At 38.5% G+C, this 14,250-nt stretch overlaps 1 protein-coding gene across 1 annotated transcript in view; it reads right to left on the reverse strand.

Moving 5' to 3' along the window:
- MPP4 (MAGUK p55 scaffold protein 4) overlaps positions 1-14,250 on the reverse strand; it is a 59,174-nt gene that overhangs the window by 42,026 nt on the left and 2,898 nt on the right. The window contains exons 2-5 of the mRNA XM_072621511.1: positions 5,754-5,822; positions 4,126-4,247; positions 3,551-3,628; positions 2,297-2,377 (exon numbers count right to left, since the gene is read on the reverse strand). Coding sequence (XP_072477612.1) covers positions 2,297-2,377; positions 3,551-3,628; positions 4,126-4,247; positions 5,754-5,822 — 350 coding nt within the window. The remainder of the gene's footprint in view (positions 1-2,296; positions 2,378-3,550; positions 3,629-4,125; positions 4,248-5,753; positions 5,823-14,250) is intronic.

Raw genomic sequence — 14,250 nt, forward strand, 5'->3', positions numbered from 1 at the left:
GTAGTGCTGGGAGATCTGAATTCGAATCCAGATTCAAGCACTTACTTGCTATAAAACACTAGACAGAAACATCTGTTTACTTCAGTTTTCTCATCTGTGAAAACTTTCCAGGGTCAGTGCAAGGATCTCAAAAGAGATGATATTTGTAAAACACTCAGCATAGTGTCTAGCATTGGTATATTAAAAGAAGAAGGAAAAGGAGGAGAAGGAAGAGAAGAAGGAGGAGGAGGAGAAAGGAGGAAGAGGAGAAGGAGGAGGAGGAATAGAAGAGGAGTCCCCCATCACCCTATACCACAAAGGAGGATCTGGGGTGATCAGTTTCTTTTGATGACAAGACGCCTAACACTTCTGTAATCGTTGGTGATGTTATCATTGGTCTTCCTAAAATATTGCTTAACAGGCAGAATTGAATTGGAACTTTAGAAAATAACTTAGCGTTGTTCATGTTCAGATTGTTGATAATCAATGGTTATCTTTTGCACTAGATGTCTGAGGTATAGCTAGCATTCCAAATACCATGAAGTCGATAAATTGGTATTCTCAGCATGCATAAGCACTAACAAGTATTCTCTGAGAGCCGCCTGATCCACCACCACATTGTCTCTTAGTACAGCAGTATCCGATTCTTTGCACAGTCAGCATTTAATAAATGCTTTCTTCATTCATTGATTACACTAATATCTTTTCAAACCTAATTCCAAACTTGAAATTTTCCAAGTTGTCTCATTTATTTTTTCCCAATTCTTAGAGATTTTGCCAGTGAAATAAAGACAGGGTGGACTAGTTTACCATATCTCTTTTCCTCAGGGACTCTGTCATCATCTGCCTGGATGCTTTCAAATTTGTACAGAACTTTGAAAATATTGTCTCATTTTATCCTCACAACAACCCTTTGAGATAAGTGCTACTACTGTCCTCATTGTATAGATAAGAAAAGTGAAGCAGATAAAGATTTGACTGACTTCCCTAGAGTTACACAGTTACTAAGTATTTGAAACTAAGTAAGGTTCAATGTTGAGTGCGCTGCGCCGCCCAGTGGCCACGCTTCGTCAGCGTTCTTGATTACTTGGTACGTAACATTCAGATGGTAAAACATCGACGTCTCAGCATCAAGATCAGCATGGTACAGTGGATGGAGCCTTGGGCTTGGAGCCAGAGAAAAACCTGAGTTCAAAACCTGCCTCGGACACTGACTAGCTGTATCTAATAAAAATTATTGCCATTTTTCACAATAAAATCCTGGCTACTCAGGAACAAGATTCTTTTGGGAGGGGTGATGTGGGAGGAGGAGAGGGGAACAGGAAGCGTGAGATTTGTCTGAGATTTGTCTTAAAATAGGAGTTAAAAATACGTGCTCAATTTGAATAATCTGACAATGGATAAAGCTTGTCGATTTCATCCTTTTACCTTTTTAATGATGTGTAAAGACGGAATAGGTTAAAAAAAAACCCTGAAGAAGATGTCTTTCAAAATGTAATTTGGATGGCATGTACATTCAGATCTAATTTGAATGGCATGTATTCAAAGCACCCCATTTAGTTTAATCAGTTTCCTTTGGTAAAAATGAATTTTTAAAAATTGTTTTACAAATTTATTTATTTATTGCTAAAAGGGTGTTGAGCAGAAGAAACCGTGCCTTCTGGACCATACTCACTGGAGCATGGGTAAAAACTCCCTTAGCCTCTCTCAGCGTCAGTTTCCTTATCTGTAAAATGAGTGTGGGGTAAATTTGATCTCACCAGGTCTAAATCTGATCCCATGATCCCATGCCAGGCTGATTAAAACCTGGTCAAGTCCCATCTGAATAATGAGACTGCAATAAGTCTGAAATAGTCCCTGTCATAAGGCTTGCTAGAAAAAAGCCTAGGTCAGGAGCTGTGGATTCCAGGGCTGCCTCTGTAGTTACTGACTGGGTGACCTTTGAGGGATCAGTCTCTCATTTGCAAAATGAGGTAGTTAGTCCCGACAACCTCCAAGATTCCTTCCAGCTCTGATGATCTAGGATCCATATGCCTTCAAATATATTTGTGCCTCTTCAAAAAAAAAAAAGAAAAGACTGCTAATTACATTGCAAAGTTTCATCCCCTAAGACTTCCTCTGCCTCTAAAATTTTGTGACATTTAAATGCATCCCTCTCCTTGTCCATTATCATGAACCTTCTTATCTGACAGTACTTCATCTATGCTTCCCATTTTTCAGTGGGTACCCTCCCAGCCAGGTTCTTCTCTTGTTCCCTCCCCCCTCCTGCCCTCCCTACCCCCATCCTCCCACCCCCCACCCAGGAGCCAGCACTTGCCTGGAAGTGTTTGGCTTTTAGAACTTGTCTCAGTTCTCGAACCTCAGGCGACTGAGGAACCTTCCGCAACAACTCCACCACCTGGTTAGTAGAATGGAATGGATTATGAAATTGATTATCTTTGTTTTATAGGGAGTCCCATTCCCACCCATGTCAAACTGTGACCAGCAGGCCACAAATGGCCCACAATACTCCTGAATGTGACCTGAACCACATTAAAATGCCATTGGGAAACATTTAACAAAATAAAAACAAATATAATAAAACATAGGTAATATTACATTTTAAAACTTAGTCAATATGTGGCCTGTAGGTATCCTTCCATTTGAAGGCCTCGATGTTAATCTTTTATCTCAAGGTCTAGGCAGAGTCCTTAATTCATTACATTCCAGAATGAGCAGGTAAGGTTTTTGGGTAGGACTCATTGAACCTGGAGGCTCAGGCTGACAGTTCTGTAAGACTCAGTTCCTTCTCTAAGTCCACAGAATGGGACATTTGTATTTTTCCCCCCATTAGTATCTTTAAAATACTCCCTAGTTAATATGAGTCCCCTGCCCCCAGGTACCTTAGTTTCCCTAGCTATAGAGCAGAAGACTTATAACTGACCTGTACATCTATTTAGTACTAGAAGAAATCTTGTGAGTGTCCTATCAGCAACTCCATTGCATGGAAACAGCATTTTCTGTTTCAGGATTGGCTACTTTATTAGCTAAGATCACTATTTAAGGACTACAAAGCATTAGGAAAAAGATAAATTCTCATCTGAATGAGGTAATTTAAAGTGATTGAGAACTGCTGGAATGGAAAATAGAGAATAGATTAGTTTTCTTCTAACCTTGTGAGTCTATAATATGGATGGTCATTGTTGTTTTTAAATCAAATTACGTTTTTTAATCAAATTTTATAATTAATTTTAAAAAATCAAATACAGAACTGGATCAAGTTCAAGGTACTTTTAAGGGGGAGGCATGGGAGAATGAGAAGAGGGGGGAGGAGAAATGGATTAATTTGCCCTAAAATATTAGTTAAAATATATGGTCAACTTGAATAATTTGGGATACAACAGATCAATTTTCTCCCTTCCCTCTCTATATGCAAACTAGAAATATCTCAGACCTCAATGAAAATTGTATTAAAGGTATATACAGTTAAATCATCCCATTCAATTAATCACTTTTTTATCTGATAAAACTAGAATTTTTGATAGAAGGGGGTTAAATAGACATTGCATTATTTTTTGGGTCCCTCTGTTACCTCGCAGGATAATGCTTGTGCCTGGGACAGGACAGGGATTGGTTTCTTTGTGATATATTCCTGGAGACTTTCATAAACCTACAGAGGGGGAAAAGGTACAGCATATAACATGTTTTGACCATTTAGATATGGAAAGCCAGAGGAGGAGGATCCTGGCTGCATAACTTATAGAAATTTGGCATCAGATCTACAATGAGGAATTCTCTATGTGGGATAGAAACTACAGGAAGTAGAGTGAAACATACTCTCAGCTGAGATGGGAGGGGAATGAGTTTCCTAATGGAGAGGCCTAGGGTGGTGGAGGAGGTAAAAGAGGTAAAACACAAGCACACTAGTTGGTAGCTTCTTCTTTTAATTAATTAATTTTATTAACTAACTGTGAAGTTCTGTTGTTGCTGAAGAATGTGAAATCTAGCACCCTCGGACAAAGAGCAAATTGCCCCACCCTAGTTGTGTTTCTTTCTAATGGAATACTATGAGCATTTAGGTATTTAACAAAGACCGTTGAATGCTGCTGCTGTCATCTTAAATATACTCTTGAGCGACCTTAATGTCCAAGAAATCTTAGAGTTCACCTTTAGAAGAGCTTGTAGCCAGGGGGAATGGAGGAGATCATATAAAAGACTGACTCCATTGACATCTCTGCTATAGAACAGACTTAATTCTTTCAGCACCAGCCTCAGAATCTGAGAGAGACCTGAGGGAAAAAGAGAGAGCCAAGTATTAAGTACAAACAGCAGGATACAGACACAGTCATAACTAAGGCTGAGTGATGGGGCTTTTGACTCAGGCAGTTAACATCCTCTGATGCCATGAAGGTCCTATCTCTGTGCTGGGACCCACTTCCAACTGCACTGGGCTCTCTTTTCTCCCGCCCCACTGTTGCTCCTCCTTCTTGTTGCTCTGCCTTCACTGGGACTTGTTTGACCAAGAAGACTGTCCTCTTCTATTTCCCTCAATTTGCTACTGGAGCCAAACTTCCTAGTCACAATTTTGTGGTCAAATATGTAATAATGTGATTCAGCTTGTGCTCTAGGAAAATACAATGAGCCCTTCCTTCATCTCACCATGCTTTGGGTTATTGTGATGGTATGCTGCTCGTTCTTAACTCTTATCCCTCCATCTGAAGCAGAAACCTATGCATCTCTTAGCTCTTCTGAAAACCCTTATTGGAAATGGTCATTGGAAGATTGCAATTTCTAAGAAAGTCATCGGACATATATTTCCAAGTGATCTCAGTACTGCATAGATGAAGGGAATTTCTCATTTGGTTCTAAGATTCTAAGTTATTTTGCTGGGAACTTGACATGATATATTTTTAATGCATGAAGTTCATGAACTATATCGAGGTTTTACATAATATTAGTAGACACACTTTTATAGTGTTTTTAAATTATTGGTGTGTTTAATATACATTTTTTCAATCTGTATGTGAAGTAAGTACCATAGATATTATTAGTTCCACTTTACAGATGATGGAATTGAAGTTCAGGTTGAGTGATTTGCCTTGAGTCATATAGTTAGTAAGTATTAGAGGAGCAGAGTGTGCTGGTGCTAGCCTATAGCCCCTGCTATTGGGGAAGCTGAGGCTGGCAGATATCTTAAATTTGGGAGTTCTGACTTGTAGTAGGCTAAACCTAATCAGGAGTACAGGCTAATCAATATGGGGAACCTCTGGAGCACACAGCCACCAGGCTATCTAAAGAGGAGGGAACAGGTCCATGTTAGAAAAATGAAGCAGATTAAATTTACAATGTTGAGCAGGATTGCTTGGAGGATATTAGATTGAACAGGATATTAGGATAAGGCTCATGAGTGATGCTGCACGTCCAGCCTGGGTGAGAAAGGAAGACCTGATCTCAAAAAAGAAGTATCACAGGGAGGATTGTTGAACTCACTCCAACTCCAACACTCTATACCCTTTATTGAGCAGCCTTAAAAGAAGTGGACACAAAAGTCGTACATGGATCAATTGAATATACAGATTAGTTTCTTGTGCCATTTACCTTAAAAGTGGTTTACAAATTTCTTCACTTTCACATGGAGTTTCAGAACTGATCTACTGAACACTGATTCATTTTCATTCTCTCTGTCTCTTTCTCTCTTTCCCCTTCCTTCCCTCCCTTCATTCTTCCCTCTCATTCTTGAACATAAATATTTTAACACCCTTTCAGGTCTGGACCAGCCATTCAGAGATATGTACCGTTCTCCTGACTGGTAACTGTGGAGAACTCCATCATGCTCTTCTTTTCCAGTGATTTCTCTCCTTTTTCTTAATGGAGAAGTTTTCCTTTTCCAAGGGAAAATTAGACCTAGGAAGCAGATCAAAAGATAAATTCCATTAAAGTAAAAATGACTCTTCTTTCTTCTGTCACAACAAAAATCCATTAAATAATGTGGCTATTCAATGTTAAAACTTGACAGTCTCCATAAGAGAAAACTCACAAAGTTTTAGAATTTTTCCTCAAATAGATTTATACAAATATTAAGAAAGTTAAAAGAGCAGAGCCCATAGATCAGTTGTATTCTGCTGATGTTCTTGTTTTTCATCTACAGGGCCATTGTATTGGGAGCTTCTACAGTGGTTAATGGTGGTCACATGAGTGGCCTTTGATATTTCTGCTTTGTTGACTAAGAATATATTAAGTGCTATGAAAAATGAGACTGAGACAGGATGGTATATAGAGAGGATAGAGAACCAGTCTTGGAATCAGAAGACCAAGTTCAAATTCCTCTTGCCACCTACTGCCCCTTTGACCATAGGCAGATTACTTAGCCTCTTAGTGCCCCCAGGCAACTGTTTAAGACCACAAGTTATAGATGAATTGCTAGTTTACTTCAGCAAATGGGAATTTACAATGGGAATTATCCATATTGATGAAATAATAACAAAATAGAAGAAGGAGGAAAACATAGGCTTTCCCTATAAGCTCAAAATCTACATCCAAAAAGAAGAGACACAAACCCTAACACTGAGTCTCCAGTTAGTTATTAGGAAGTCTTTCTGGGTCACAGGTTGTATTCATGTTCACATTGCAACTCAATACAGTCTGTAAATCAAGGTTGGTCAAAAGGTCTTTTTGGGCATCAGGGACTTATTTAGGTTTCTGGAAAATAGTTGATATGGGGCATTCAGCAGAACAAGCTCTGGACTCAGAAAATGGATAATGATATCTTTCACAACCATAGTTAGAAGAATTCTTAACCAAACAAAGAACAAAGGAGATTGCAAAAGACAAAATAGATAATAATACTTAGATGAAATTGAAAAGCTTTCACATGATCAAAATCAATGCAATTAAAATAAGAAAGTAAGCTGTTGACTAGTAAAAATCTTTACATCAAATATCTCTAAGGGTCTCACATCCAGAAAGATGGGAAACTGAGAGATATATGTAAGACCAAGAGCCATTCCACAATAAATAAGTGGTCAAAGGATATGAAAGGGCAGTTTTCAAAAGAATCTAAACTATTAATACCATATAAAAATTGCTCCAAATAACTGATAATAATAGGAAATCAAACCAAAATATCAATCAGGATTTTGCTTTGTATCTAGCAAACTAGAAAAGATCAAAAAGATAGAAATTGTCAATGTTGAAGAAAGGTAGAAGGCAGTTCCTTCCAGGCATGGGGGACAGCCATTGCAAGGACATGGAGATAGGAAATGGATTGTCATATATGAGGTACAACATGGAGACCAATTTGGCTAGCTAGACCACTTAATATTTGAAGGGAAGTAATGTATACTAAGGTCAGAAAGGTAGGTGGGGAACAAGTTGTAAAGAGCTAGGTTGTAAAGAGCTTTAAATGCCAAAGAGGAATGCACATTTCACCCTAGAAGTGACAGGGAATCATTGTAATATTGGATTGAAGAGTGACAGTCAGATCTGTGCTTTGAAAAATCACAGGAAAGATTTGAGAGGGAAGAAGACTATTGAGGAGGCTGCCATTGCAATAAAACAGAAGTGGGGTGATGAGGGCCTAAAGCAGGGTTGTAGTTGTGGGGGGGAGAGAGAGAGACAGAGAGTTGTGCGGGGGTGGGAGGGATGGGGGAGTGAAACCCAGCAATACTACTTTTAGGGCTTTATCCCAAAGAGATCATAAAAATGGGAAAAGTATCCACATGTACAAAAATATTCATAGCAGCTCTCTTTAAGAGATTTGGAAATTTGGAAATTGAGGCAATGCCCATCAATTGGGGAATGACTAAATAAGTTGTGATATATGCATGTAAAGGAATACTATTGTACTATAAGTAATGATGAGCAGGCAGACTTCAGAGAAACCTGGAAAAACTTATACGAACTGATGCTGAGTGAGGGGAGCAGAACCAAGAGAACATTGTACATAGTTACAGCCACATTGTGTGATGACTAACTTTGATAGACTTGGCTCTTCTCAGCCATGCAAGGATCTAAGACAGCTCCAAAAGGCTCATAATAGAAAATGCTATCCCCATCCAGAGAAAGAACTATGGACACTGAATGCAGATGGAAGCAGACTATTTGCTCTCTCTCTCTCTTTTTTTTTTGTTTTTGTTTTGTTTCTTCTTTCTCGCGGTTCATCCCATTGGTTCTAATTTTTCTTTACCACATGATTAATATGAAAATATGTGAAATATGAATGTGAAAATATGGTAAATATGAATGAATATGGAGAACTTATGTCAGACTGCATGCAGTCTTGGGGCAGGGAGGTAAGCAGAGAAAATTTAAAACTCAAAAGCTTGTGGAACTGAATGTTGAAAAGTAAAAATAAATAAATAAATTTTAAAAAAGAGAGATGGTGGAAAGAGAGAGATGGGAGAGATTTTATAAAAATAGAATACACAAGGTTTAGCAACTGATTGGATATGTGAGGTGAGGTAGAGTGAAGGTTATGCTGAAGTAGAAGTTTGATTGATCAATCGATTGATTGATGAATAAGAAATAATGGCCAGGAAATGAAGGCCTCTGATAAAGGGTGCAACAATCTAGGATAGTTTGTGCAAAGACATAGAAAGATAAATAGAATGTTATGTACAGGAAAAAAAGAAAAGACCAGTTTGACTGGAACACTATGCAAAGGAATAAAGTGAAATGTCTGGAAACATAGGGTTGAACCAAACTGTGAATAATACAAGGCTGAGGGGCTGTATATTTTATCCTAGAGGCAATAGGGAGCCTCAGTAGTTTCTTGAGTAGGGGAGTGGCATGTCAGCCCTTTGCTTTTGGAAGATTATTTTAGTAGCTGTGGAGAGGATGGATTAGAGAAGAAAGATACTGGAATTGGGAAAATCATTGAAGAGGCCATTCTCAATTTCTAATTTTTTCTCACCTCCTATATGGAAAGCTATTGCCAACTCCTGTAATTTCTATTGTCCTAACATCTCTTAAGTACTCCTTTCTTCTGGCACTGGCATACCATTGTGTAGGCCCTCATCATCTCATGCCCAGACTATGCCAAGAGCCTGTTGGTTGGTGTTCTTGACTTAAGTCTCTCTCCACTCTAGGCCATCCTTGACTCAGTTATCAAAGTGATCTTCCTAAAGCATAGTTCTAAACATACAACCCACCCTCTTCCCATTGAGTATACTCCCTCCAGGATCAAATATAAAATCTTCTGTTTGGATTTTAAAACCCATCATATCCTTCCCCTTCCCATTTCTCCAGCCTCTTTAGATCTTATTCCTTCCCTGTATTCTTCAATGCAGTCACACCAGCTTCTGTGCTCACTCTCTCCCACAAGACTGTCTTCCAAGATTTGTGTATTTTTTACTGGCTGTCCTCCTTGCCTGAAATGCTCTCCCTTGTTACTTCCTCCTCCTGGCTTCCTTGGTTTGCCTTAAGTCTCAGCTAAAATCTGCCCCGCAAGAAGCCTTTCCCAGTCTCCCTTCATGTTAGGGATTTCTCTTTGAAAAAACCCTCAGCTTATCCCATATACATCTTGTTTGCACCCAGTTGTTTTCCTGGTGATTCCCCTTTTACACTGTGAGCTCTTGGAGGGCAAGATCTGTTTTCACTTTTCTTTATATCCCATTGTAGCACCATGCCTGGCACAAAATAGGTGCTTGATAAATGCTTGTGGAGTTGGCTATGATAATTAAACTTTTTAAACTCTTAAATTTAAGGTAGAGTGATTATATAAGAATAAACATTTTCTACCATATGTTTGTTCCCTGGTAAGATTTGACTAAATAACTGGTGAAAATTGAAAATAAACAATGAAAATAAAGATGTCTAGTTTTAACTAAATCCTTAGCAAAATTATCTTATATTGTGGGCATCCCATTTATATTAAACTTTTAAAATACAATAGGATTTTGGCCCACTGTTAGTGCTCATTGAAGCCTAAAATTGAATCGATTCATTTTCAGATCTGAATTTCTCATTTAAGCTGTGCTTATCTTCTAGAAGGGGCACTCTCCCACTCCACCCTAGATGCCCCTATACGGCACTTGGGAAGGGAAATAGAACCTTTACTCAAGCCCTCATTCAGGACAGACTCTATATCCAAATTGTCAAAAATGAAATAATACTTTAAAAAGCCTCGAAAGAATGTGAAAATATGTTTAATAAGAATGTATATGTAGAACCTATATTGGATTGCATGCCATCTTGGGGAGAGGAGAGAGGCAGAGAAAATTTAAAACTTATGGAAATGAATTTTTGAAAACTAAAAACAAATTTGTAAAAAAAATAAAGACCCACCAAAGAACTCAAGGATTTCCTTTAACTATACTAGCAAAATATAACTCAGAGGAATAACTATACATTAAAATTATTTTTTGTTGCTTCTGGATCATCTCATTGGCCAGCTCCTTGCCTCTGCAGCAGTGACTGGATAAGGTTCCATGGATTTGACTTCGATGATGTGTCAGTGACGTCAATCACAACTAGTTCTTCCTGCTAGCTATCAGCTGCTGTTGCCTGCCCCAGCCAGCTAGCTATCTCAAGGCCGACACCATTGCTACCTCAAGTTTCTTTGCAATTCCCCAATAATTGCCCTTTTAGCTTTAGACATCTTAGGCTGCATGTCAGATAGCTATTTTTAAAAACTCAAATGTTATATTTCAATTGCCCAGACCTCGGACGTTCAATAATGTTTTTAAAAAATAATTTAATAAAATCATTTTAAAAAGCATATACCAGGAAGTACAATAAGTCTTCAAATTAATGAATGGAAAGTTAGGAGCCTGACTGACAGAGATGTCAAAGCAAAGAAATGGTTACCTTCTGTGTGTGAATTACCTAGTCTACCTTTAATACTTACAGTTATGCTGTATAGTAAAAAAAAAAAAATTCAGTTATGACTGACTCTTTGTGACCCCATTTGGGGTTTTCTTGTCAAAGACACTGGAATGGTTTGCCATTTCCTTCTCTACCTCATTCTACAGATGAGGAAACTGAGGCAAACAGGGTTAAGTGACTTGCCCAGGATCATAAAGCTAGTAAGTGTCTGAGGCTGAATTTGAACTCAGGTCTTCTTGACTCTAGGCAGTAAAGCAACAGTAAAAAGTAAGTATCTAAATATACCAACTACTGTTTGGTCACTGGAAGGTGAATTCAGTTACCTGCCCATTGAATGCTATAGGCTGATACAGTGTGCTGATAGGCTGCTAAACATGGAAAGCAAATGGAAGCACAAGATGTCACTGATTCCCAATATCAATTAATTATGAAGAATCCTTATGGGGATTTAGAGTGAGTAGTAATTGTTTTATATGTTTTTTTAAAAATATTTTTTGTTTTTATATCACCTCCATTTTCAACTTTATCCCTCCTCCCTTTTCCAAGACCGAAGCCATTCCTTTACCCAAAAAGGAACAAGAAAAAAAAAAAGGAAAGGAAAAAGCCATTTAGAGAAACCAACATCAATTGAGAATGCCAGTGTATGCAGGACTCTACACTCATACTCTCCCACCTCTGCAAAGAAGGGAGGGAGATGCATTTTCTCAATTCATCTCCAAAGTCATGCTTCTAGGTAATTAGAATTACAGAGCATTAAGTTTCGGTTTTTGTTCTTTCCATTTATATTGTTGCATGAAGTTATCTCCATTCAATAAAAGTTCTCTGTGGTTCTTGCTGTCCTCCAACTCTCATGAGTTAAAACCTAGAACCTCCACAGACAACACCCCTAAAGTGAGATGAAAGTCACTCACCCCAACCCAGAGAGGAGGCAGGACTGAGGATCTTTGGTTGTTTCAGAGAGACATAACCAAGACTTTCTATGACTTATGAGACAGCATGGCAAAGGGAAGAGATCAGCCTTCCCTCAAGTCCTGCAGACCCTGTACATAACCTCTCAGTGACTTCAGCAAACTTTCTAAGCCTGTGTTACAGATCAGTTGCTGATATATATTGGTAAAGAAGCTTTCCCCACTAAGACATCCTTATGCCAATGAAATCACAAGTCCAGACAAAAAGAGAGGGACAGAGGGAGATTCCAAGGGTAGCACCTACTCCTGTGTTTATTTCCAGCCCCTTAACCACATTAAAAAAACCCAAACTTCTCTCTCTCTTTCTTACATCTTTACTGACCACTTACTGTGTGCAGTGTACACTGTGAGTAATTGGGTGTTGTGGAGGAGGTGGGAGGGAAGAAGGGGAAGGAAATATCAAAATAATAGATGTAGAAGGATTTCTTTCTGGAAGATTCTGAGGAGAGGTGTGACTTGACAAATCTATTGATCACAGTCATGATGCAGTGTTTGGTTTGTGGCTTGACAGAGGACTATGACGTGCCGTTGGGATGGAGTGTGCTTCACCAGAAGTCCTTTCTGCAGCCTCTGTCTAACCTTCAATGTTGGTGACCCTGGACCAACACCAGGGGTGAATCCAGTGCAGTTCTTTCCACTGTTAAAGCCCCTACAGCTACACCAGCACAATTGTCTGATTTCTTTTCCTTTCTTTCCTTCCTTTCTCCCAATAAATCTTTTAAATTATAATTTATAATGTGATAAAAGTGAAGGCTTTGTGTTAGCTTTGAGGGTACAACCTAACAAAATGCCATGTTTACAATCTATTTTTGCGAATAGTTCTAGATGATACCTAATGAAATAAAGTTTCCAACTAATAGTAATCTAGGAGAAGCAGTCAGTTCTTGTTTAGTATGGTTTCAGCCATCTTTCTCCTGCCAGTCTATCGTGCCTTCATCCTCCCCATTTGCCTGTGACTAACTTGTATTCTAGCCATTTATATTTGATGAGCATTCTTTTATTGAAAATTGCAAACAAACTCCTTAAGGGTGTGAACTTATGGGTTTGTTGAATTCTTTTTTTTTTTTTTTTTGGCCAGATGCTGCTGATTCCTGAGAGGTGCTTCTCACAAGAAGCACTAAACATTTTTAATCACTAATATTTGTTTTCAAAATTTGATGAAATGTCTTTTTTTAAACTACCTCTCTTGTTCACTACCATGCACATTTTCTTAAAATGCTTTCTACTTTGGCCCATTAGATATGTTTGGAAAAATACTTACAAACTTGCAGGAGGGAAATTACTACAGGCCAATGGACTGATGTCAGTTCTCTTCCCTATTCATCACTCAATCTGTGACAATTTGTTATCCTTTTCTTAAGAAACAGTTTTTTTCACAGCCAAATCTGTCCTTCCCAAGTCATCCCAAAGACAGGATCTAGTTCTCAGCAGGTTTCATTTAACTAGAATTCTACCGGCAGCAGCTACCAGTAGGGGTGAACCTCACATTTATAAAAGACTGGAAGCATCACCTCACACATTAGCAGAACATTTGGTATACTCTCTTACCTGGGTGAATTACATGCTGCTGGCACAATGCTAGTAGTCCTCTCCTGGAGAAAAGCTTTAGTGAAAAATCCTTCTGAGTTATTAGGAGCCAGTCACCTCACTGCCCCAGCTAATCTCAGAACATCCTCTTCATACTAATCCACAGAAACCTGGCCTCAAAACTACTGGCAAAAGGAAAACCAGAAGCATTTCTTGCTTTAACAAGTCTTTTGAACTTCTGTCTCTACGTTAATGTGTTTCCCCTTTCCATTTATTATTTTCTCCCCTCAATTGCCTAGCACATCTAAGTGTAAACAAGTCTCGTTATCCCTTATCCTAGCATTATAGGAACATATTTAGAAAATGTGGGTTTTTAACATAAGGAGAAAATTTGTGGCAGTCACAGAACTTTGTTTTTTCGTTTATTTCATCTTGTTCCTTTCTTAAGAAACCACAAAGGGAGGACATGAAAAAAAGCTTTATCACCTTGGTGATAAGGCTAACCTACAGAGGCGAAATCTTGTTCCTGATGCATATCTAATCCTAGGATTCCCGGCAGCTAATGACTGCTGTCCATCAGAAATAATCCCTTCTGTACCCATTAGCTACTGCTCTGAACTCAAACGAACATTTAGCCCATTTCTCTTCAGTCAGAAAGTCTTTTTTTTTTTTTTTTTAGCTTGCACTCAGTGGGAATTTTAACTTAGAAGCAGACAGAATTCTCTCTAGCTGTACAGAAAAAATGGACAAGAGAGATGACAAAGTGACATTCTATCAATCGCTGCCATTCCATTCGGCCAAATTATCCCCAAGGTCCAAAATGCATTCCCTTTAACCTTTACAAAGCCTTCTCTAATTCTTAATTGCACCCCCAACTCCTTAGCCTGTCAAATTGTCTTGTATTTATTTACTTAACCTATATATCCCCTAAAACTGCACCATCCCTCCCCGCCTCCCCCAATCTAACTAATCT

The sequence above is a fragment of the Notamacropus eugenii genome, chromosome 6 (assembly GCF_028372415.1).
Source record: "Notamacropus eugenii isolate mMacEug1 chromosome 6, mMacEug1.pri_v2, whole genome shotgun sequence".
NCBI lineage: Eukaryota > Metazoa > Chordata > Mammalia > Diprotodontia > Macropodidae > Notamacropus > Notamacropus eugenii.